General features: G+C 41.2%; 1 protein-coding gene across 3 annotated transcripts in view; it reads right to left on the reverse strand.

Moving 5' to 3' along the window:
- Positions 1–26,478, reverse strand: part of SLCO5A1 (solute carrier organic anion transporter family member 5A1) — a 154,565-nt gene that overhangs the window by 15,845 nt on the left and 112,242 nt on the right. For all 3 annotated transcript variants that reach the window (XM_040261354.1, XM_040261353.1, XM_040261352.1), the window contains 3 exons: positions 22,125–22,323; positions 2,933–3,092; positions 487–728 (listed from right to left, as the gene is read on the reverse strand). In XM_040261354.1, coding sequence (XP_040117288.1) covers positions 487–728; positions 2,933–3,092; positions 22,125–22,323 — 601 coding nt within the window. The remainder of the gene's footprint in view (positions 1–486; positions 729–2,932; positions 3,093–22,124; positions 22,324–26,478) is intronic.

The following is a 26,478-nucleotide window of genomic DNA, read 5'->3' on the forward strand; positions in this document are numbered from 1 at the left end:
TCCAGAAAAAGTTTCATTGAACTATGGGGATATAATTCATCTAAATAAAAAAAGTTCTGGAGTATGAAATATTGCCGTTGTTTAGTTGCTAAATCATGACTGACTCTTGTGACCCCATGGACTACAACCCACCAGGCTCCTCTGTCCATGGGAATTCTCAGGCAACAATACCAGAGTGGATTGCCATTTCCTTCTCCAGGGGATCTTCCTGACCCAGGGATCGAATCCATGTCTCCTGCACTGGCAGGCAGATTCTTCACCACTGAGCCATCTGGGATGCTCAATGAAATGTTACCATCTTCCTTTCCCTTCCTGACATGGGAAAACTCCCTTCTCTTAAGTTCACCAGGTAAATGTCTTAGCACTTTCCTGCACAATCTCATTTTGCTTTCATCACCACTTTACCACATCAGTCCCCAGTCTTGGATAAAAATTCTGGCAATTCTGAGTGTATAACCCAACCTAGACGTTGAACACCGTCCTCACCTGAGTGTTACTATGATGGCTGACGGTTGGGCGCATGCTGTGATGAAGGTCACTATGAACAGAAAAACTAAGAATGGGATGAGGGTGTTACAGGACCGTTTACACTTCCCGGACACAGCGTAGCCGTTCTCATTGAGGTACGTCTTGACAATAACCACGCGGAGCTGGCTGCGCTGTCCCACTGTGGGTGGCGTGATCACCTGGCGGCTCTGGACACAGGTGCACTCTGTGTAGTTCCGCATCTAAGTGGTAATAAAGAGCAGTTGGATGCTGATCAAAAGCAAAATTCAGCATACGAACAGTCAGAGTTAAAAGGCTCTAAAATCATTCTAGCATTTAAAAATATGCAGAATAGTTCATGGAAAGTATCTGCTGGGAGTTCCCTGGTGGCCTAGTGGTTAAGATTCCAGGCTTTCACTGTCGCAGCCTGGGTTCAATCCCTGATCAGGGAACTGAGGTACCACAAGTTGTGCAGCACAGCACAAAAAAGAAAAAAGAGAAGAAAATATCTTCCCCATTTTAACAGTAAGGATTCAAAAAGTGCATCCAACAATATCAAAATCTGCTGCTCAGGGTTGTTTAAACTTTGATCAGAAGCCTCCAATACTCAATTCTACACTATTCATGTTCCATAAGGGCTTCCCAGGTGGCGAGGTGGAAAAGAATCCACCTGCCAGTGCAGGAGACCGAGGTTCAATCCCTGGGTTGGGAAGACCCCCGGGAGTAGGAAATGGCAACCCACTCCAGTATTCTTGCCTGGAAAATCCCAGGGACAGAGGAGTCTGGCGGGCTACAGTCCATGGGGTTGCAAAGAGTTTGATGCAACTGTGCACAAGTACAGCCATGTTCCATGTCTTCATTTGGGGTCATAATCAGATGCTGTGTCAATGGATGTTCATTCTTGGGCTCTCCAAACAGAGAAGCCCCTGGAAAACAGGAACTAAACCTTATTTTTATTTGTGCTCACCAGAGTGCTTAGCAAAACCCTGAAACAGTGTAGGATCAAATATAAATATCTGTTAAATAAATGCAGAGAATTCACAATGCAACCATAATGACTTCAGTACCAACACTAGTGAATGTATCACTGGCTATTTCATTTGAAACCGGCTAATACAAGGGACTCAAAAGATGTCTCAAACGAAACAGCCAATGGACCTTTCTGCCCTATTATGCTGCTTTTACTGAATGGACATCAGCTGAGCTCACTGTCATTGTGACCTCTCAGCCACCCAGAGAAGCAGGAGGCACAAATATGAAGACGGGGAGCTGTGTAGCTGCCTGTGCTCCAAGGACTGTGGGCCTCTTTTTATGAATGAGGGCCACAGACCAGAGGACTCAGTGGCAAGTCCTTCCCCGGGGGCGAGTGAGTCCTCTGGTCTGTGGCCCTCATTTGAAGAGCAGGTCTCATTGTCCCTTTCAATTCAGTCACACCCTGCAGCTCACCAGTTATATAATGAGGAGCCAGCAAGAGGAATCTCAATTCATCACCATAGTTTAAAACTCAGAGATCAAATATGACATCCCCAAGACACGCAGTCAACGGTATCATCCCATATCACCTGCACAGAACAAACAAAGGCACCTTAACCTTTCAATGAGAGCAGCCGCCTACAGTCTGTTATTATGCAAAGAATGGAACCAGGCTCAATAAAGAACGGAGTAGAATATGAAAACCTTCTCCCACAGTCTTACTGCCTATTTATAATTCACGGGAAAGTGAATTCTCAAAATAGCCTATTCTTGAACTGACAGAAATAACTTTACGCTGAACGTTTAAAAAAAAAATCTGAATTGATAGTCTATGAAAAATGGCCACTGCCCATGTTTACAGGCTCTGAGCAGGGGAGGTGCTCCCCTGTTCTCTTCTGGCAGCACAGAGCGTGGGCATCTCGACCTTCACTTCCATCATCACAAGGGCCCTGTTGGGGTAGCAAAGGAAACATCCAGCACGACCTTATCAAGTTTCACTGGGTTGGCACAGGAAGTCTCTAGAGGGGAATGATGTGGAATCAGATCACGATATTAAAAAACTCCAACTATCCCTGGGAAATAAAATAATAGTATTTATTGCATAATTTCCTTTCCTCTGGGTTTTTGACAGAAGCACATGTGCATTCATGCTCAGTTGCTTTAGTCGTGTCCAACTCTTTGTGACCCCATGGACTGTGGCCCGCCAGGCTCCTCTGTCCATGGGATTCTCCAGGCAGGAATACCGAGTGGGTTGCCACACCCTCCTCCAGGGGATCTTCCTGACTCAAGAATCAAACCTGCACCTCCTGTGCCTCCTGCATGGCAGGAGGATTCTTTACCCACTGAGCCACCGGGAAAGCCCTTGACAGAAAATATCCTGTATCTTATTTGAAGTTTTTGGAAAAGGGAGACTGAAGCCTCTGTTTGCATACAAAATCTAACAACACTACAGAAGCTTGTGAAATATACTCACCCCGGTGCTCACATTCCCACTATTAACACAGCCAGCCAGACAAGGGTTAAAGTATGTAATTCCATCCGATCCACAGACTGGCTCATATTCATGTGTTTTACAACCACAATTAACATTGCAGCTTCCTGTCAGATTCCTATGCGGCATGGTCAGAGAGGGCCTAAGAGAGAGAAGCAGATCATGAGCCGTTAACGTTTGCCAAAATAAAATTCACAGGACAGTTCTTGATGTTAAGTAAGGTGTCCGTTTTAGAGAATATGTCCCCATGAAATCAAAGCCATGGTACCAGGAAGTAGCACCTAGATAATTATTTTTGTGACTTTAAAACAGAACAGAAAGAAAACATTTTTCAATTTTCCCATACTACAGACTTAGTACATTTGTATCATATTATTTATCATGCCTCAATTCCACCCTCCATCTTGGTAATCTGAGCTCAGAAGTTCTAACCTTCATAGAACTAAACTACTCACTCACTGCAGACACTTGGCTCTATATCGTAACAAATTGAGGCCTCAATTTCTTTAACTGTAAAATGGAAGAAATATTTTTGTGCCAAATTAATAGTATTGTGATAAGGACATTAATATGGAATCCATCAATCAGAGCTGTCAACACAAGTTCCTTTGACCAAAAGCCTTTGCTCTGGAATAAATTATCAAAGAAAGACAAGGGACTCTAGAATATCAAAGGAAGGTGGATTTTTGAAGACCATCAGGAATCAGATCACTGGTTTGATTCAGACAACCAGAGAAGAACAATTAAACTCTCCTTCCCTCAAGAATGCCCAGATGTGGGACTTCCCTAGTGGTCCACTGGTTAAGAATCAGCCTGCCAGTGCATGGGACATGGGTTTGATCCCTGGTCTGTGAAGATTCCACAAGCAGAGGGGCAACAAAGTCTGTGCACCACAACTCCTGAGTCTATGTGCCCTAGAGCCCGTGCTCCTCAACAAGAGAAGCCACCACAATGAGAAGCCCGTACACTGCCACTAGAGAGTACCTGCCCGCCCCCGAAACTAGAGCCCACACCCAGCAATGAAGACCCAGCCCTGCCAAAAGCGTTAAGAAAATAATGAGCAGATGTGGACTCACTGGCAAACACAATAGGTTCTATTTTCTCATGAGATCATGATTTCTGATTCAAAGAAATGATGCAATGTGGAAAACGCAAATAAAATCAGTTCAGGGCAAAAAAGTCAAGTAAGGATATACAGGGCCAGAGGAGAAGCGTAAGGAGATGGCTAAGGAAAGGCAGCGGCAGGCAGGTACCCAGAGGGAACCCACAGAAGGATGAAAGGGCTCTGAGTTCTCACATCCAATGACCTCCTTCCTTTGCTTTCAAAGCCACCATTTTTAGGTGTCACTCGAAATACTGTTCCTAAAGCCACATGGGCTGGAAATGGCAGATTTCATTCACCTGTCCAACTACTCTTCATCCATTCATTCAACAGATATTTAGGAGTGTCAGTCATGTGCTAGGATTTACCTTTAATGACTATGTTCAGAAACCATTCATCCAGAAGCCTCCTGCTGTTTGTTCAAAGGCTTTTCTCCTGTAGCTTCCCTCGCCACCTCGATAACTGAGTCATCAAATTTGAACAAAAGGAACAAACTCATAGCAATATTTAAACTTTATCAAGAAAGCCTTCCAAAGAGGAAAAAGTAAAATAAACTCTGGTCTTTCCCATCCCTCCACTGAAGTAATTTTTATCACAAGACTCATAATTATTGGGCTTCCCAGGTGGCGCTAGTGGTAAAGAACCCGTCTGCCAGTGCAGGAGACATAAAGAGACACAGGCTTGATCCCTGAGTCAAGACGATGCCCTGGAGGAAGAAATGGCAACCCACACCAGTATTCTTAACTGGAGAGTCCCACAGACAGAGGAGCCTAGTGGACTATAGTCCATAGGGTTGCAAAGAGTCGGACACAACTGAAGCGACTTAGCACTCGTAATTATTATGTTCATAATACCATAATGCTTGATATTTTGAATCATACCATTTAACAGTTTGAATATACCTTTAAAAGGTGATTCTAAACCAGTAGTTCTCCACAGGGGCAATTTTGGCAGTGTCGAGAGAAATTTTTGTTCATCACAACTAAAGGGGTGCTAATGACATCTAGCGGGTAGGGGCCAGGATTGCTTCTAAACATCCAATAGGGGCCTTCCCTGGTGGTCCAGTGGTTAAGACTTCACCTTCCAGTGCAGGGGTGGAGGATTCGATCCCTGGTTGGAGAACTAAGATCCCACACGCCTTGGGGTCAGAAAAAAACCAAAGCATATAAAAGAAGCAATATTGTAACAAATTCAACAAAGACTTTAAAAATGGCCCACATCGAAGAAATCTTAAATATGTATATCAGTTCAGTTCAGTTCAGTCACTCAGTCATGTCCAGCTCTTTGTGACCCCATGAACCACAGCACACCAGGCCTCCCTGTCCATCACCAACTCCCGGAGTCCACCCAACCCATGTCCATTGAGTCAGTGATGTCATCCAACCATCTCATCCTCTGTCGTCCCCTTCTCCTCCAGCCCTCAATCTAAATATACAGATATATATAAAGAACCCAACAATACCCAGAACAGCCCTTGCCCCACAAGAAAGAATAAACTAACCCAAATCTCAGTACTGTATACTGATCTGAGAAACTCTGTTCTAGACCTATTTCCACATTTCATGGATGATGAAATGGATGTCCAAGGAGGTCAAATGATTCATTATGAGGCTGACTAGTGCTATTTTAACTGGCATCACATAAAACATATCCTTTGTGCATTGCTCTTCACTAGTTCTTCAAGAGCCAAGTTGCAAGCCATGATCAAATAAAAGGAATTTTCATGCCTGCATGCACAGTCACTAAAAGTGATAGGCTTCAAATCCATACAATAGGGTTATTACTATGCCTATTTAGAAGTCACAAGGAATTTCTTATTAACAGCGTGCTTTGTATTCATTTATGACAGCCACAGATTCCAAATACCTCTCCTTTGTGGGTATGTTCACTCAAGAGAAAGGAATCTAAAGAGAATGTCAACACACATGATGACAGGAAGGCAAAAGATTTCCTGAGTTCTGGAAACAAAGGCACAGTCCCAGGTCACCCGTGGGTACTTGCTCTTCTCTTGAGATCATGATGTCTGATACAAAGAAATGATGGAGTATCAAAAGTTTTAACAAAATCAAAAGAAACAACAAATATAAAAGCAGTGGGAAAGGCCATAGTGGTACAAAAAAAAAAAGAAAGAAAGATGCTGACACAATTAATCCTTTACACTGCACTGATTAAAAAAATTATTTTTAAGAATAATACTGTCAGGCTTCCCTGGTAACTCAGAGGGTAAAGCATCTGCCTGCAATGTGGGAGACCTGGGTTTAATCCCTGGGTCAGGAAGATCCCCTGGAGAAGTGAATGGCAACCCACTCCAGTATTCTTGCCTGGAGAATTCCATGGACAGAGGAACCTGGCAGGCTACAAAGGGGTAGCAAAGAGTCAGACACAACTGAGCAACTAACACTTTTACTTTCTTTCTGCCAATGCAGGAGACAAGAGTTTGATTCCTGACCCAGGAAGATCCCACATGCCGTGGAGCAACTAAGTCTGTGCACCACAACTATTGAGCCTGTGCTCTAGAACCCAGGAGCCGCAACCACTGAGCCCCTACCAGCAATTACTGAAGCCCGTGCTCCTCAACAAGAGAAGCTACAGCAATGAGAAGCCCACACATCACAACTAGAGAGTAACACCTGCTCAGCACAACTAGAGAAAGCCCGTGCATAGCAATGAAGACCCCGCACAGTCATAAATAAATTATTTTTTGAAAGAAAGAATAATCGTGTCTTATTTCACTATAACTTAGGCTCCAGAAGACAGACTGGATTATAATAATAGTGCAAGTGTTGAAATCTGAGTCACACCAAGCAACTTCTTATTAGCTGAGCCGAGCCTGTCCTGGGAGAACACAATGCACTAGCACTGTAGGATTCACACTCATCCTTGTGCAAAGGGACGGTATCACCTTTCCAGTAAGCAAAACATCTCCTCTTGCAAGCAAGAGGCTCATGTTGACTCAAGGTCCATGTAAGTGTTTTTCCATGCCAGGAACAAGGACTCTAACAAATGCCTTATAACTGCATGGTCCAAGCTGGAAACCTGAGTCACACATGACACATTACTATAAAAGTCATGGAAGAATAGAATTAGAGAGATGGGAGGAATTTCTGAGGTTAACTAAGATAACTGACTAATCTCAGAGCCTAGGAAACTATGACAGGTAGAATGACATGCCCTCCATCACTGAAGCTTTAAGAAAACTAGCCACAGGGAGACCAAAATGAACAAAAAACAGGAAAGAAGAGCAAGCTTGCTGCCTAATCTTCATTAAATCAACTGCTTAAGGATCAATGCTTATTTACAGTAATATACAATAATAAATGTCTTCCCAGGGGGCTCAGGGGTAAAGAATCCGCCTGCCAGTGCAGGAGATGCCAGAGACATGGGTTCAATCCCTGGGTCGGGAAGATCCCCTGGAGAAGAAAATGGCATCCCACTCCAGTATTCTTGCCTGAAAAACTCCATGGACAGAGGAGCCTGGCAGGATATATAGTCCATTAGGTCGCAAAGAGTCCTACATGACCAAGCGATTGAGCACACACCTACAACAATAAAACAGACAGTGATTTAATGTAAGCAGCGGGCCAAGGAGAAAAGGAAAGATATACTCATCTGAATGCAGACCTCCAAACAACAGCAAGGAGAGATAAGAAAGCCTTCCTAAGTGATCAACGCAAGAAATAGAGAGGGACAAAAGAATGGTAAAAACTAGAGATCTCTTCAAGAAAATTAGAGATACCAAGGGAACATTTCATGCAAAGATGTGCACAATAAAGGACAGAAATGGTATGGACCTAACAGAGGGAGAAGGTATTAAAAAGAGGTGGCAAGAATACACAGAAGACCTATACAAAAAAAAATCATCATGACCCAGATAATCACAATGGTCTGATCATTCACCTAGAGCCAGACAGCCTGGAGTCCAAAGTCAAGTGGACTTAGGAAGAATCACTATGAACAAAGCTTGTGAAGGTGATGGAATTCCAGCTGAGCTATTTCAAATCCTACAAGATGATGCTGTGAAAGTGCTGCAACTCAATATGCCAGCAAATTTGGAAAACTCAGCAGTGACCACAGGACTGGAAAAGGTCAGTTTTCATTCCAATCCCAAAGAAAGGCAATGTCAGCAATGTTCAAACTACCACACAATTGCACTCATTTCACACTCCAGCAAAGTAATGCTCAAAATTCTCCAAGCCAGGCTTCAACAGTATGTGAACCAAGAACTTCCAGATGTTCAAGCTGAATTTAGAAAAGGCAGAGGGATCAGAGATCAGTTGCCAACATCCGTTGGATCAAAGAAAAAGCAGGAGAGCTCCAGAAAAAACATCTACTTCTGCTTGACTATGCCAAAGCCTTTGACTGTGTGGATCACAACAAATTCTGCCTCCTGAGAAACCTGTATGCACATCAAGAAGCAACAGTTAGAACCTGACAGGGAACAACAGACTGGTTCCAAACTGGGAAAGGAGTACGTCGAGGCCGTATATTGTCATCCTGCTTGTTTAACTTATATGCAGGGTACATCATGTGAAATGCCAGGCTGGATGAAACACAAGCTGGAATCAAGATTGCTGGGAGAAATATCAGTAACTCAGATGAAACCACCCTTATGGCAGAAAACAAAGAGGAACTAAAGAGCTTCTTGATAAAGATGAAAGAGGAGAGTTAAAAAATTGGCTTAAAACTCAACATTCAAAAAAACAAGATCATGGCATCTGGTTCCATCACTTCATGGCAAATAGATGGGGAAACAATGAAAACAATGACAGACTATTTTCTTGGGTTCCAAAATCACTGCCAATGGTAACTGCAGCCACAAAATTAAAAGATTCTTGCTCCTTGGAAGAAAGCTATGATAAAGCTAAACAGCACATTAAAAAGCAGAGACATCACTTTGCCAACAAAGGCCATCTAGTCAAAGCTATGGTTTTTCCAGTAGTCATGAATGGATGTGAGAGTTGGACCATTAAGAAGGCTGAGCACCGAAGAATTGATGCTTTTGAACTGTGGTGTTGGAGAAGACACTTGAGAGTCCCTTGGACTGCAAGGCGATCCAACCAGTCCATCCTAAAGGAAATCAATCCTGACTATTCACTGGAAGGACTGACAATGAAGCTGAAGCTCCAATACACTGGCCACCTGATGTGAAAAGCTGACTCATTTGAAAAGACCCTGATGCTGGGAAAGATTGAAGGCAGGAAGAGAAGGGAATGACAGAGGATGAGATGGTTGGATGGCATCACTGACTCAATGGACGTGAGTTTAAGCAAGCTTCGGGCGATGGTGCAGGACAGGGCAGCCTGGCGTGCTGCAGTCCATGAGGTCTCAAAGAGTTGGACATGACGGAGTGACTGAACAACAGTTCTGTGTAAGTGGCCACACTTCCGCTTGAGCGTTCTGCTCCCTCTTCCTCTACTGTGGCTTTCCTGGCACTTAGTTCTCACTGTGCCTAAGCGTTAGAGTCAGGAGCTGGTTTAGGGAATTCCCTGGCGGTCCAGTGTTAGGACCACCGTACTTTCACTGCTGAAGACAGGTTTAATCCCTGGTCAGGGAACTAAGATCTCACAAGCTGTGTGGCAAGACCAAAATATAAGAGTGGGTTCAACTCCATATCCACAATTCTCAAGCACCACAAACAAATCTAGAGAGATTTCATTTGTGTAATAAGGATCAGGCTATCCATATGCCAGGGTTCTTGGGGAAGATTAGATGAGTAAATAGATGTCCAGGGTCCAGCGTGTTCCTAGCATATAACAGGCACTGCGATGTTGGTGTGCTTTCTTTATCTAGACAGGGCAGAAGCCGGAAGGAATAAAAGTAGCACAAAGAGCACAAAAGGCCTTCGTGATGATTTTCTTTTAAAAAAAAAAAAGATGTCGTTTTCTTACCTACTCCTACTGAGAAATATTGGAAAACCAGGGCTTCCCCGGTGGCCCAAAGGTTAAAGCGTCTCCTAGGTTCGTTTCCTGGGTCGGGAAGATCCCCTGGAGAAGGAAATGGCAACCCACTCCAGTACTCTTGCCTGGAGAATCCCATGGAGGGAGGAGCCTGGTAGGTAGGTTACAGTCCATGGGGTCGCAAAGGGTCAGACACGACTGAGCGACTTCACTCATTCACTCAGATGGGGATCCAGTTTCCTGTCTAATATTTAGTAACTCTGTGTGTGTGTGTGCATGCGCACGCATGCATGAGCTCAGACTTGTCTGACTCTTCACAACCCCATGGGCTGTAGCCCGCCAAACTCCTCTATTCATGGAATTTTTCCAGGCACAAATACTGGAGTGGGTTGCCATTTCCTACTCCAGGGGATCTTCCTGACCCAAGGATAGAACCCACATCTCTTGTGACTCCTGTGTTGGCAGGCGCATTCTTTACCAGCTGGACCACCTGACCCTTGGGCCAAACCTAAGAGTCAATGGCTGTCAATGCCCCTCTTGCCTACAGGAGGCAAGAGAGACATAATCAACACAGAAGAAAATGAGATAATTCACGTGGATAGCTTATACTTCCCTGAGAACTATAGTCATAAAAGTTATCATTACTGTACCCAGTCATTCTTTTTATTGTTAAAGCTTCTTTTAGCTTCAGAGTTAACAAATTCAAACCAGGTGTAACTAGAAATTTACATATAAAACACTACAACTTATACAAACCATCTCTTTAAATCCAGAATCATTTTTAATAAAATGATGTATCCTCTGTATAATGTTTTGAAATGCCTTTATTTTTAAAGTAATACATATTCATTGCAGAAATTTTGGAAAATACAAAAGGACTGAAAGATGAAATTAAACTCACACAGTAATGCTATAATCCAGAAACATCCACCATTACGTGGTTAGTGTATTACTTTCTTTCACTGTTTTTTCAGTTGGCATACAAATTAATGTTAATAACGTATTTTTATCATGATTTCAGAGTGTTCTAAATTCTGTTTTTCCTGCTAACATTACATGATAAACATTCTCTATTGACTATGTTAATATGAGGTTATAAATGGCAAATTTAGTCCTAAGTTTAATAATAGTCATAGATTCAAGGTTTAGTGTGCTTAAACACATGTTATATAGTTTTATAGAGTTCCTATGATATTTTTAGATCTCAGTCACAAAATTTAAAAACTCACTGGAAAGAAAATCTGCTGTATTTTTTACCCTCCTGATACTCTTAAAATGAAAACAAATTTGGTTTGTATCTCCCAAGTAGAGCCAAAAATAGATAAAATCATATACTTGCAGCTAGAAATTAACTGTAAGTCTAATAATAGAAGTAGCCAAGATAACCAGAGGATTCCCTGGTGGCTCAGACAGTAAAGCGTCTGCCTGCAATGCGGGAGACCTGGGTTCAATCCCTGGGTCAGGAAGATCCCCTGGAGAGGGAAATGGCAACCCACTCCAGTACTCTTGCCTAGAAAATTCCATGGATGGAGGAGCCTGGTGGGCTACAGTCCATGGGGTCACAAAGAATCAGACACAACTTCACTCACTCACTCAAGATAACCAGAAATACATATACCTATACATAGACATATATAAGATCCTTTAAGTAAACTGTTCTCTATTTTTTGAGGAATTTCCTTTAAAATTAGTTATAATAGATAAAAGATCTGGAATGGCACCCCCCAAAAAAAGCAAGAGGAAAAAAAAAACTTTAGAGCATTAAACTGTCTGAATGGTTTAGTTAAGAGAAATCAGGAATGCACTGACTAGAAATGCTAGTCACCCAAGGGCTGGTAGTAGAATAATACTATCTAAATAGTGGCAGTGTGTTGAATATGCTCCTTTGTGCTATACAGTAGGACCTTGTTGTTTATCCATTATGTACAAGATCGTTTGCATCTGCTAATCCCCAACTCCCCATCCTTCCCTCCCCCACCACCTCCCCCTTGGCTACCACAAGTCTGTTCTCTATGCTGATTCAATATCCTGTGATAAACCATAATGGAAAGGAATGCTTTTAAAAACATTTATAGGTGTGTAAGTGAGTCACTTCGCTGTACAGCAGATATTAGCACAACACTGTAAATCAACTATTCTCCAATTAAATAATAATATTTAAAATAAATAGTGGCAGGATGGCAAGTTCAGGAGTGGTGACAAAGATGAAGAAATATACCTTTCAGCAAAGATCTGAATTAACAGACTGTATTTAATTTCTATAGTCTTAACCTCGGCACAATGAAACTATATTAAGAGAAGTAACTTCAGGAGAATACCCCAGTCCCTGAGATTTTGGACCTGTGGGCAGGTAGACCCACTCCATCCAACAGTCACTGCTGAACTCAGAAAATAGAAAATGCTTCTTCATCATGTCATAGCTCAAGAAATCATCCCTAGAAAAATTCTGGCCTGGTAACTCAAGTCTCAAAATCAGAAGATGATATAATAGACCTTAGTTTAAGTTCAAAAAGATGACACTGAGAAATGAAAGATAATAAAGCAAGAATTATTAAGTGATTTATCAGACTTAGTACTGTTGAAAAATTTTATACATGGACATCAGACTTAACCTCACTTGAACACATTTTTGAAAGTAAAGAGCAAGTAACTCACATTATACAATGTGTTTATATAAAGTATTGCTTTGGAGTAGGAAATGGTAACCCACTCCAGTATTCTTGCCCAGAGAACTCCATGGACAGAGGAACCTGGTGGGCTATAGCCCATGGGATCGCAAAGAGTCCGACACAATTGAGTGAGCATACACACACAAAGTATTGCTTAAGCTACCGTTTTCACTCTTTTGGCTACAAAATGACTAGGACACACCTGTGTAAAACACAGTTCAGTGACACAGAGGGAAAGCAAACCCCATTTCTTAATTAAAACTGCAGGGAAACTGTGAGTGCTGGGGAAGTAGATGTAATTTCTTGAGTTAGAAGTGGGCCAGGATACTATCTAGAGCTACTAGGATCTTTCATGATGAAAAATCACCACACTCTCAAATCTGAATTTTTTTTTACCTTCAATTTTGCCTTCTTGGGGTTAGAACACTTAACATGAGATATCTACCCTCAGGGACGGGGAAGCCTGGTGGGCTGCCGTCTATGGGGTCACACAGAGTTGGACATGACTGAAGCAACTTAGCAGCAGCGGCAGCAACAAAATTTTAAGTGTACAATACAGAATCGTTGACTAAAGTTATACAGCAGATGTCTAGAGCTTACTCACCTTTTTTGTTGGTACTGTTTTTAGAAAAATGAAGACTTATTTTGAAGGGAAGTCAATAAATCTTTAATAGGATCTATATGGAATGACAAGGTTAATATTACTGTTTAAATGACCAGCAAACACCCGGAGTATTTGGACCAAAGTTTAGCACAGTTTTCAGTGTCTGCCTGTCTCATAAAGATGTGTGTGCATCAGTGAGCGCTCAGTCATGTCTGACTCTTTGTGACCCCATGGACTGTAGCCTGCCAGGCTCTTCTGTCCATGGGATTTCCCAGGCAAGAATACTGGAGTGGGTTGCCATTCCCTTCTCCAGGATCTTCCTGACCCAGGCATTGAACCCGCATGCTCCTACTTGGCAGACAGGTTCTTTACCACTGAGCTACCAGGGAATCCCCTTGTAAAGACACTTCTCTCTAAATTCAGAAGATAAAGGAAATTGGAGACCTGATGTTTTGTGCAGTGGGATGGATTGTCCAGAGCCATTTAGTGAAGTGGGCATGCCTCCTTTTGGCATCATCAACATTAGAGTTCATTCATCTTACTTTATTGAAATGTGGTTTCCACTCATTAGTAACTCCATATTTCCCCCTCACCCAGACCCTGGCAACCACTATTCTGCATTTTTATTCTATGAATTTAACTAGTTTAGATACTTCCTGTAAGTGGAATTGCACAATATTTGTCTCTCTGATTCTTTATTTCACTTAGCATAATGCACTCAAGATTCATCCATTTTGTCGCATATTACAGAATTTCATTTTAAAGGCTGAATCATTTTCCATTATATGTATATGACATTTATATATTATAAATATTTATATGACATTTTATTCATCCATTGATGGGCCATTGAGGTTGTCTCTACATCTTGGCTATCAAATCTGAATTTTCTAAGGGAACCACTAATAACACATCAGGTTCATTCTAAAAAAAAAAAAAAGCAGTGACTCCATTTAGGCTCAACAGGAAAAGTTCATCCTCCTAAAACATCCCAGCTGCACCCCAGGAACTTAGGTATCTCTTGAGTACTCAATGCTAATTCAAAGATGGGTTAGTCATTCACTACTTTAATGTCAGAAAATTCACCATGTTGGTGAGCCTGGAGCTTGTCATACAAACCTTAATAAATGGAATTGGCTTTTTATATTGTGCTTCCTTCTTTATGTTTCTTTTCTTCTTTCTGGACAGTTTAATAAGCAAAAACATCACATTCAAAATCCAAATCCTAGCTCTATCATTTTTTAGTTGTGTGACTTTAAGCAAGTTATTTCATCCCTCTGAATCCCTTTCTCCTCATATTTAAAATGAGAAAAGTAACATCAAAGAATTATGTAACAATTGCTTATTATTGTAGGTTTTATTCCTTTTAGCCTCTCTATAATTCTAAGAGATCATTACTATTATTAGCACACCTTAACTATGAGGAAATTGAGGTACAGAGAGGTTAAGGAATTTGCCAAGTACCTTATTCAATCTTCAGAGCAATTCAACAGTGTTAATACTATCCATATCCTCAGCCTAAAGACATGGAAACCGAGCACAGAGATGATTAATCTGCCACACTCACACAGTGAGGATGCAGCAAGGCCATGCAGCGGCACACTACTGAAAGAAATGGATGCGTTCTCTACAGTTTTCTGAGTAAAGAGGTGAGGTGTGCACTTATATATGTGCCTACATGAAATACAGAGTGTAAAACAGCACCTCAGTGTACTGCTCAGAAAGGACAAAAACTCTAAAACAGATAATCTGGGTTTTATTCTGTGCCACTCATTATTAACTGATGACTTGGGGCAAATCATTGACTCTCTAAGCCTTCGTTTCTTTACCTGAAACATGTGGCTAATAACATATACAGCCAAGTGATATTGTAAGCAATGTATAGAAAAGATATGTACAACTGCCTATCACCATCCCTGAGCCCAACAGGTGTCTAACAAGGCTCCTCTCTTCACTGCCACTCCCTTCATCTCTCTATCGGCTCTAAAGGAGAAAAATCCCACATGCAAGCTCAAAATCAAGCACAGCTGTTTTTACTAGGCAGGCCAACCATGTACTGATGAACATGCTGTGCACTGCACAAAAGCACCCAGCCAAGGGAGCAAGGAGAGGTTGAAATGTAGCCTATTCTCTGTATGAAGAAAGGGCCCCATGATTCTTCACACCAAGTGTCTGAAAGTGTCAAACCTGTGCAGCTGTACCACCCATTCAACTTTAATTCTCTTCCTAGAAGTATTTGGGGAACCAGAGGAACTCTCCAAGGAAACTGGGTTTTTCTTTTGCCAATTTAATAAATTTTGATGAAGTCGGGCTGCAAATACTAGAATGAATGGACCCTTGCAGCCACCCCAGCACTCTAATCAAGTTTCTCTTGTTGAATACAGTTAAATGAGAAGAAGTATACCGTATGTCATGGATTTAGATAATTACAATGTTTATTTACATTTTACTAATTTCAGCATCACTATTTAAGTAATGTCCCAGCACAAAGGTAGGTGCCAGACATTCATTAATCTTTCAAAAAGGGGGGAAAAAGAGTTGCTTTGCATAATCTAGAAAGGAAAGGAGTAAAGCCAAGAAACTAACTTTTTTTCAACATATACTAAGTGCTGGATTCTGGGAAATATCTTCCTGTACATAATCCTCAATATCAAAGCTACAAACATTTGTTTATAATATTTAAATGCTTCAAACTGGAGGTTGAGGATGGAGGAAGGAAATATTGACTTTTCATTTGTTACACTTCTGCAGTATTTTAATTCTTTCAATCACATGTGTTTTACTTTAATTATGCTTACAACCAGGTATGAATGACATTAATTCCATTTTATATACAAGGAAACCAAGAGTCAACAATATTAGATTATTTTTTATAAGGTCACACAGCTAGGAAATGATGGCACAAGTACTTGCCTTTGAAAATAATACTACCTCTGACCAAGGAACGAGAGGGGAGACAAAGTCAAGGAATTCTTTCTTGGGACCCCAGTTTTCTCACTAATAAGGCACACTGGGTTGTCTGACAAGAAAAACAAGGTAAGGTTAAGGTAAAAACTTTGAAGAAAGAAATTTTTAAAAATGGAACCACCAATATGGGGCATAGGAGAGGAAGCTGACTAGGGCCAAGTAAATGGATTGCTCAGCAAAGATGAGGGCCTGCTAAGAATGGAACTCATAAATTTGTAATGCAGCCAATCAGCACAATTATATAATTTTTTTCCAGTAGTGCTGGGGAGTCCAGAATCAGTTAATTCAGGACTGGCAAGACTAATGTGGGTTTAAGCAAAAGCTTTAGAAGTCTTGAGGGGACCTGCAATTTAAAAGCAGATAAGACATAGAATCTGCCTTCCATCTCTTCCGAGAAAGCACTTAAAAGTAAGTATGATGAAAAAGGATAGAGCTTGCAAAGAGAAATGGAAAGAGTGACACCAGACTCAAGTGGATAAGAAAAGGGGCATGTGAAATGAGCAGATACCACCTTGGAGAGAAGCCAGCCTGCCCCATGGAATCTCTACAAAGCTCTGAACCCAAATCCAACAGCAGCCAAAATCCAACCACAAAGCTGAAAACAATGGGACTCATTGGAGATCTGAGGGAAAAAAAAACTGAATCAGTGGGCCTTTCCATTCTCATACCCACATACCTTCATCCCCAATGCAGAGCTCTGAAATTCATCAAAAAGTTCTTCTTCAAAAGAAATAGGAAAAAATTTTAAGAGTTAAGCTTCTACCTTAGATATAGACAACCCAGAATAAAATTCCCACATTCTTGCATGAAAGGAGGTGGGGAAGAGAAGGGGACATATAACCTGAATGATGCTAGATGAGTCTTGTCAACCTGTAAAACCTAGAGTAAACAAACAGAAAAATTGACCTTTAAAATTAAATGATAAAATATAAGTCAAAGAAACAAAGTTAAAAAATTGGAATTATATGTACAGAGAGATCTAAGAAGATATTACTCCTGTTAGAATAACACCAGGATGTTATGAAAAAGGAACATTCATAATACAACAATGAGAAAAATTATTCTCAAAATTTTAAGTTTACATAAAAAATAAAAATCAGGTTTGGAGAAATATCATAGAAAACAGCATATGAAACATGAGAGAACAAATTAAACATACAGGCAACCAGTCTATAAGTTCCAACATCTGAATAATAGGTGCCCTGGGAAACATGGGGAAAATGAAGAGGAGAGAATGAGTTAAAGATATTGATGAAAATCTACCTGAGGTAAAAAATAAATTAATTAATTAAAAAGACATATGTGTTAGATTAGAAGAATTCCAAGAGTATCTAATACAATGAATGAACAAAGCCCTAGGCCAAGACATTCATAAATCCATTCATCCATCTACTCATTCATTCAACAAACACTGTTGCAGATGCATTTTTTTTAGTGAAAGTCACTCAGTCATGTCCAACTCTTTGCAACCCATGGACTATACATCCATGAAATTCTCCAGGCCGGAATACTGGAGTGGGTAGCCATTACCTTCTCAAGGGGATCTTCCCAACCCATGGATGGAACCTAGGACTCTAGTGTTGTAGGCAGATTCTTTACCAGCTGAGCTACTGGGAAGCCCTGTTGTAGAATGAGGCTACAAATGTTATGTCGGCAACTATAGTAACTGTTCTCAAGGAGCTAATATTTCAGAGAAAAAAAGACAACAGGAAAGCAAGTAAACAAGATAATTTCAGATAGTGGCAAGTGCTATGAGGAAACTAAAGAGAGGTGATATGATAAATGATGAGGGCGGAGTGAGCTCCTTAGATTGGACAGACAGGGAAAGTCTCTCTGAGAATGTGACATTCTCAAGACAAAATTACAGGGTAGAGCATTCCTTATGAAATTTCAAAACACCTCGAATGAAAAATATCCTCAAAACTTCCAAACAAAAGCTGGTCACAGAGAGATGAGAACTTGGATTGAAATTAAATTTGTTAAGTATCCGCAGCATTAAATGATAGATAATACCCACTTCCCTGGTGGTACAGTGGATAAGAATCCACCTGCCAAGGCAGGGGACATGGGTTCAGTCCTTGCACTGGGAAGATTCCACATGCCAAGGGCAATTAAAGTGCATGAGCAGCAAGTACTGAGTCCACGCACCGTAGAGCCTGTGCTCTCCAACAAGAGAAGCCACCACAATGAGAAACCTGTGCAACTCAACGAAGAGTAGTCCCTGCTCACTGCAACTAGAGAAAGCCCACTTGCAGCAAAGACCCAGCGCAACTCAAAAATAAGTGAATAAATAAAAACGCTAGATGGCCAAACAATGGTTTAAAAGTTCTCAGAAAAACAAATATTTAACCTATAATTCTATACCCACTCTAACTACCATTTAAATGTGAAAGAATAATAAAGACATGTTAAGTGTACTTACGGATTGAGAAAGCTTTTCTTACCATGACCCCTTCCCTAGGAAGTTATCCAAGGACTTTTTTCTGGCAGAAAGTAGAGTTAACAAATAAATAACTACACAGACAACTACCAGTGGGTACAACTGAGATCTATGAAAGGAAGTTCATGGAAATAAGTTATGCAAAAGAGCATTCAGTCCAGCTGAAACAAGATTATGGAGAGTTTCTGGAAAAAGAAGGATTTAATGAACCAGAAAGTATAACTGAGAACTTATATATATGGGCAAGATAAAGGTCCTTAGTAGGAGAAAGAACAGGCCTTTGGAACTCAAAGACAAACAACACAAGAAATTCATGGTCCAAATGTGATACAGTTTTAAGCAGGTTCCCTTTCCCGACCTACTTAGTAGATGACTACCTCTTCCTCCATCCCTCTGTTTTCTGAGGGAAATGAACCAGTCTCTGTACTTAAGTGCACCACATGAAGGGGCCCTTTGATGAGATGCTAGGATCACAATAGAGGAATTCAATAAAATTCATTTGCAAAACGAACAGTAGGTCCTGGGCCCCTTCCAGTCACCACCTCACCCCGAGCTCTAGAATGCCCAGCAGCTGGGCTTACAACCCTGAACCCACCACAACACAGCCCCAGCCAAGAGACCAGGAGCATCCTTCTCTTGAGGAGTTGAAGCACCTCAGAAGTAAGACTTCAGGTTCTGACAGCGAACACCACAGTGAAAATGCCAGCTGTCTCCCTGCAGGTACCCTATGGTGAGATCCACCAAATGACACGCCCTACCTTCAGACACAGAGCCCTACTTCTTAGCCTTTTAAATTCACACTTTTTAATACTGAGAGAAAGCTCAGGCTGACTTGAAATTTGAGGGAAACTTTCAATAGAAGGGAGACAGCAAAATAGAAAGCAAGCACTCAGAGGATACAGACAATTCAGGAAGGACAAGAAACTCTAGCTAATGTTGCAGAAATAAGAGAAGCTATCCCATCCATGAAGCAAGAAGACTGGGAGCAGGGAACAATCAAACATCAAGAGAGAACTCTGGAAACTAAAAACCACAATAGCTTTAAAAAAGAATTCAGCAGAAGGCTGGGAAAATAAAGTGAAGAAATCTTTCTTCAAAAATAGGACCAAAATTAGATATAAAATAAGCTGTAAAGACTAAGAAAATGAGAGAATGAGTGAAGGAGCAATAAGAAAGAAAAAAAAAACCGTGGGGGAGAAAATATCAACACTGAATTTTTTAAAAAAGTTAAAAATGGAAATGAAAACCATGATCTCTAGACATTTAAAGTTCATCAAGTGCTTAGAAGAATAAGAAAAGAAAAAGACCCACCCCAAAGTGTATCATGGTGAAATCTGGGAATACTGGAAATAAACAGAAACTTCCAGGAAGGAAAAGTAAGACACATACTAAGGACTGGGAAAAAGGAAGACCAAAATTCCCACAACAGCATTAGAAAGTAGACAACAATGGAATGAAAACTTTAAATTTTTTAGTGAAAGTGATTTATCCAGTCCAAAATTTTTTACCTAGCCAATTTGGTAATAAAATGTACTTTTTTTAAAAAAGGCTATTTCATGAAAAGTCTCAAAAAAGTAACCACCTTTACAGGCTTCCTATAGCCACTGGAAGATGCGCTCTAATAAAATGAGGGAGTAAGACAAAACAGAGACCTTCACAGATCCCAGAAAACCGTGGATCAGTACAGAGAGAGGCATCTAGGATTCCCAGGTGATAGTGGGGCAACAGTCCCAGAGAAATCCCATACAGATGACTCCAAGGGGTGGGGGACTGTATTCCTGAGTTCATCAGATGGGCAAAAAGTAACACTGAGATTTCTTGAGTCTTCAGAGGATATGGGAAGCTAGATTCAAATTCAAAGAAAACAAAGGAAATGAAAATAAAGTGATGATTTAATTCCAGGAAAATCACTGCTGTACAAAAGAGGAAATCTAATCATGAGACAGTGCTTGAACCTCAGCTGCTAACAACACTGTCATAATCATACCATGAAAATATCAAAAAAGAATTTGAGAGCAACTTGGGAAGAAAATGCTAAACTTCTCATTTACCAAGACAGGAAGTCAAAAATAATGTCTCAGTTTGGTTAATTTACACAGTATGCTTTAAAAATACAGAGGTAAATACCAGAAGAGATAGCTAAAAAGAATTTTAAATTATCATCCCTGGGAAGCAGGGTTAATCAGGAGACTGATGGGTTTTTCTTCCAAATTTTAAAAATTCTATTTATGTTTGCCAATTGTAGTAAAAATAATTTGATGGAAATTATTCTTAATGTATTAGTGATGACTAATAACCATAGCTAACTTATCTCTGAGCACTTATTCTGTGCCAGAAGACCTGAGAGCTGTATACATGTTTCTTGTGTAATCCTTGCCTGTGATCATTAAGTCAATAGACCAAATGTTTGGGTCCCTGAAAAACACATGTGTTGAAAATTAATGCTCCAGGTTGATGGTATTTGGAGTTGAGATCTTTGGGAGGTGATTCAGTCAGGAGGTGGGGCTCTTAAGAGTGGAATTAGTGCCCTTATAAAAAGGACCCTCAGGAGAAGCCTCACCCCCTCTACCATGTGAGGACACAACAAAAGACAGCCATTGATGATCCAAGAAGCAGGCCCTCACAAGACACGGAATCTACTAGCACCTTGCTCTTGGACTTCCCAGCTCTGGAACTGTGAGAAATAAGTTCCTCTTGTTTCTAAGTCACCTAATCTATGGTGTTCACTTACCGCAGCCTGAACAGATGCGTAAGTCATACCTCGGTTTTGCCACCTGTAAAATCAGGATGATAACAGTGTCTACCTAATCAGTGCCGCTGGTGAGGATAGATGAGTTAATACAGATAAAGCATTTAGAAGAATGCCTGACATGCAATAGTGTTAATATAAGGGTTAGCTATGCATTGACCATCATCAACATGATTACTGGCACAGAAAGATCTCCAGCCTATATTGTTACATTTAAAAAAATAAGCCCAGAAAAGGATGTATAGGGTGCTACTTTTTGGATATAAATCAGGGAACACTGAACAGACACATTCACAGTTTCTTGTATAAGGAATATCCTTGAAATGATACACAAGAATTGAATTAAGTGGTTCCCTGGTTTGTCTTTGGGGAGAAGTGGGATAGAGGACTTGAGGTACATTGTATTTTCACTGAACTTTGTTTTGAAATTATGTGAATGTATTACCTATTCAAATCTTCACATTAAAGAAAAAGAACAGTTTTCATTAAGCCAACAAGCCTTTCTTCCTCATGGACTGTGATCCAAATGCAATGGGAGATATGCCCAGGGTCCAAAAAGACACACATAACTGAGAGACCGCGGTCTCTGCCCATCGAGGGTGCAGTACCACCAGGACAGAGACAGAGACACAGCGAACCCTGTGCAAAGGAAGGGCACAAGGCGGACCTGGGGATCCAAGCAGCGCTGGGTTTTGCAACTGAATCACAACCAGGATGAGAGGAGACGGCTCTTCCAAGACACTTACCCTGTCGTGTAGGGGATGTTTATGCCCCCTAGATTGATACTTTCACATCCAACAATAAACAGGGTTGAAAAGCACAGTAAAGACACACCACTGCAGATCATTGCTAGTTTCGCAGATTCTCTTGCACCAAGCTTCAATTTTTTTATAATGTAGCCTCCCAGGACAATGCCAACACCAGCACTAGGGACAATGATGACGCCTGGAGAGAAGAAGGGAAGCACAGAATTAATTCGAAGTAATGTACACAATTTTGTTTTCTAAGTATTCTGTTTCTACTTACTTATTAGTGCTAAGGCAAAGAGTTTTTTGAAATACTGTAATCAATAAATTTTCAATGTTTGTGATTTTATAGTACAGTTTACTTTCAACAAAGAATTATACCTAGAATGTGCAGAACTTAACAAAGACGTAAAAAGAAAGGCAAGCAAGTGAGCAAAACTTAAATGGCTCTTCACTAAGAAGGAAATTCTGCTGACCCATTAAGATATAAAGATGCTCATCCTCTTGCTCAGAGGGAAATACAAATTAAAGCCACAGTGAAAGAATATGCCACGTTAACCATACTGTTAAAATTGAAAAGTCTGACAATACCATATATAGGGATAAGACACAGAGCAATGGGCATGCTCTGCATGGCTGGTGGGATATAAATTGTGACAGGTACTTTGCAAGACAGTTTGGCATTATCTGGTACAGTTGAAGATACACACACCCTGTGACAGGCAAGTCCATTCCTAGACCTATACCCTGAAGAAACTCATGCACACAAGGACCAAAAGAAGTTTACAAGATATCTAAGCACCATAGTAGCTCCAAACTCAAAATAAGCCAAACGTCCATTAATAAATACATTGCATGGAGTAAATTCATGTACTGAAATGCTGCTTTACAGCAATAAAAATTAAGGCATATAATTACATACCATTGCAATGAAGTAAAACACAACAAAAAACAAAGCCTACCTGTATTTGTATAAAAAGTTCAAAAACAGGTAAAACGAAATGTTGGTTTAGAAATGAATATATAGGAAGCACAACTATGAAGAAAAGCCAGGAAGTAAAAACTGCCATAACAGCCAAGACAGTAGGGGGATGGATGGGATCCAGAATGGATACAGGAGCTCCTGGAGAACTGAAGATGCTCCTTCCCATGAGCTGGGTAGTCATTGCACAAGGGTTCACTTTATGATTATTCATTATCTCTAAGGATTTTTTTGAAGGATAGTCAATTCACAACATGATAATTTCAAGGCTAGAGCAATGTAATGCAGTTATATGTTTATACAGAGATGGAGAAGGAAATGGCAACCCACTCCAGTATTTTTGCCTGAAAAATCCCTTGGAAGGAGGAACCTGGTAGGCTACAGTTCATGGAGAGATACAGATATATAGATTCTTTTTCATATTCTTTCCCAACATGGTTTATTACAGGATTTTTAATATGGTTCCCCCTATGCTATATAGTAGGATCTTGTTGTTTATCTACTTTATATATACTAGTGTATATATGTTAATCCCAACCTCTTCATCTATCTCTCTTCAACTCTTTACCCTTTGGTAGCCATAAATTTGTTCGCTGCATCTGTGAGTCTCTTTCTCTTTTGTACATAAGCTCATTTGATTCATATTTTATTTTTTGCTGCACCAGGCAGCATGCAGGAACTTACTTCCCAGACCAGGGACTGAACTCATGCTCCCTGCAGTGGGAAGACAAAACCCTAATCACTGGACTGCCAGGGAACTCCCTGTATCATATTTTAGACTCCACATATAAATTATTTAAGGTTTGATTAATGCACTTATGGGTCCATTAGATTTCACAGTTTAAAAAAAAATAAAAAAATTAGTTATATTGTTTGCCCCATGAAACTTATAGTCTAAAAAAGAAACAAACAAAGCAAATTAAAGTATGATAGCCTGGCAACCCTCTCCGGTATTCTTGCCTGGAGAGTCCCATGGACAGAGAGCCTGGCAGGCTACAGTCCACATAATTGCAAAAGATATGGACACGACTGAAGGGAGTGAGGGCAAGCAGGCACAAGATAATTATACCAAGGGCAGGGAGAAAACAGGGGAAGAAGCACCTGAGTCTTCCCTGGGAGAAAGCAGGGAGGACTTCAGAAGTGGTAGTATTTGAGCCAACACCCAGCAGATGAGACAGAATCTGCCCAATGTGCCAGCACGAAGAGAATATGCTAAAGAAATATGTGCAAAGGGGCATGCTGCTGCTGCTGCTGCTGCTAAGTCGCTTCAGTCGTGTCCAACTCTGTGCGACCCTATAGACGGCAGCCCACAAGGCTCCCCTGTCCCTGGGATTCTCCAGGCAAGAACACTGGAGGGGGTTGCCACCTCCTTCTCCAATGCATGAAAGTGAAAAGCGAAAGGGAAGTCACTCACTTGTGTCTGACTCTTCGTGACCCCATGGACTGCAGCCTACCAGGCTCCTCCGCCCATGGGATTTTCCAGGCAAGAACAGTGGAGTGGGTTGCAACCTCACAGCAGAATTGAGGATTTAGAGTTCAAGCTATGGGACTGTGGAATGCAAGCTACTGGGGCGAGGCAGGGCCTGGGCAAGAGACCAAGCCCACATGGGTAAGGCCAAGTGAGACCACGAAGGAACATGGAGAGGAGCTCAGGGTGTATCTCTAGGCAATGGGAAGCCACCGAGGAATTCTGAGCCAGGGTTAGAGAGGATGGGAGGTGTGTGCAACAAAGATCACTGCTGCTGTAAAGATGCAGTCAACATCAGACACTTGGTCAGGAGCAAACTGCTAAGGTCCACGTTAGCCACGGTCAGGACCCACACTGACAATCATGAGCTGCAGAGGGAGCGGGGACACACAGAATGTGGCAAGGATCCAGAATACAAGGAGAAAAGGCATGGAGGAGTGCAGCTCAAAAGCCCCATGGCAGACATGCCAAGTGTGATGGGCCCAGGTACAAGCAGGGAGAAACACCTCACACAGTGGTCCCTGTGCTGAGAGCCCAGGAAGAGCCGGCCCGGGGCATTCAGAACTGGCGGCAGAATCCATGGCATTTATGGGATGTTCCAAAAAGAGCACCTTCCTCTGTTCTACTGACTGAATAAAGTCGAAAGAGCAGAGGAAGACAAAGCCTAAAAGGAGATCTCATTAAGAGCAATTTTAAGGGCGCAGTGAAGGCAGAAGCCAGGCTGCAATGGGTTAAACCTTCAGTCATGAGGATTTAAAGACTGGAATTCAAATCTTTGTAGAATTCAGACTCTAAAGGGAAAAGGGGCATGGGTTTAGAGTTAGTGGGCCCATGAATATTCATTGCAAGGACTGATGCTGAAGCTGAAGCTCCAATACTTTGGTCAACTGATGCAAACAGCCAACTCATTGGAAAAGACACTGATGCTGAGAAAGATTGAGGGCAGGAAGAGAAGAGGGTGACAGAGGATGAGATGGTTGGATGGCATCACCAACTCAGTGGACTCGAGTTTGAGCAAGCTTCGGGAGATGGCGAAGGACAGGGAAGCCTGGTATGCTGCTAGTCCATGGGGTCACAAAGAGTAGCTGAACAACAAGACAGAGCTGGGGCTTGGGGAATTTCGCTTGTTTGTTTAAACATGCAGGGGACTTAAGCATAGTTATACGCTCACAAAGAGATTAAAAAGACTGGAGCCTATTATACAGAGTGAAGTAAGCCAGAAAGAAAAACACCAGTACAGTATACTAACGCATATATATGGAATTTAGAAAGATGGTAATGATAACCCTGTATGCGAGACAGTAAAAGAGACACAGATGTATAGAACAGTCTTTTAGACTCTGTGGGAGAGGGAGAGGGTAGGATGATTTGGGAGAATGGCATTGAAACATGTATAATATCATATAAGAAATGAATCACCAGTCTAGGTTCGATGCAAGATACAGGATGCTTGGGGCTGGTGCATTGGGATGACCCAGAGGGATGGTACAGGGAGGAAGGTAGGAGGTGGGTTCAGGATGGGGGACATGTGTACACCCGTGGCAGATTCATGTTGAATTGTATGGCAAAACCAATACAATATTGTAAAGTAATTAGCCTCCAATTAAAATAAATAAATTTTAAGAAAAAGAAATGGAAGATTGAACAGGGAGGGGAAAGGTTATCTAATGCCAAGACAAGGTCTGTGAGAAGGAGAATATAGAATTAAAAGCACAAATGATCAGATTAGCCCTGGGGAAAAAGACACCCCTGCAACTAAGCTTGGAATCAGATTTGGGAAGGGTGAGGGTAGGCGATACATCAGTGGGTGGGTGATAGCTCCTCAAAAAGCAGTTTTTCTAGTGCTGTTGTTATTTTGGAAACATACAACACATGTTGTAATAAAACAACATACAGAAATATAA

The sequence above is a fragment of the Oryx dammah genome, unplaced genomic scaffold (genome assembly GCF_014754425.2).
Source record: "Oryx dammah isolate SB20612 unplaced genomic scaffold, SCBI_Odam_1.1 HiC_scaffold_19, whole genome shotgun sequence".
Lineage (NCBI taxonomy): Eukaryota > Metazoa > Chordata > Mammalia > Artiodactyla > Bovidae > Oryx > Oryx dammah.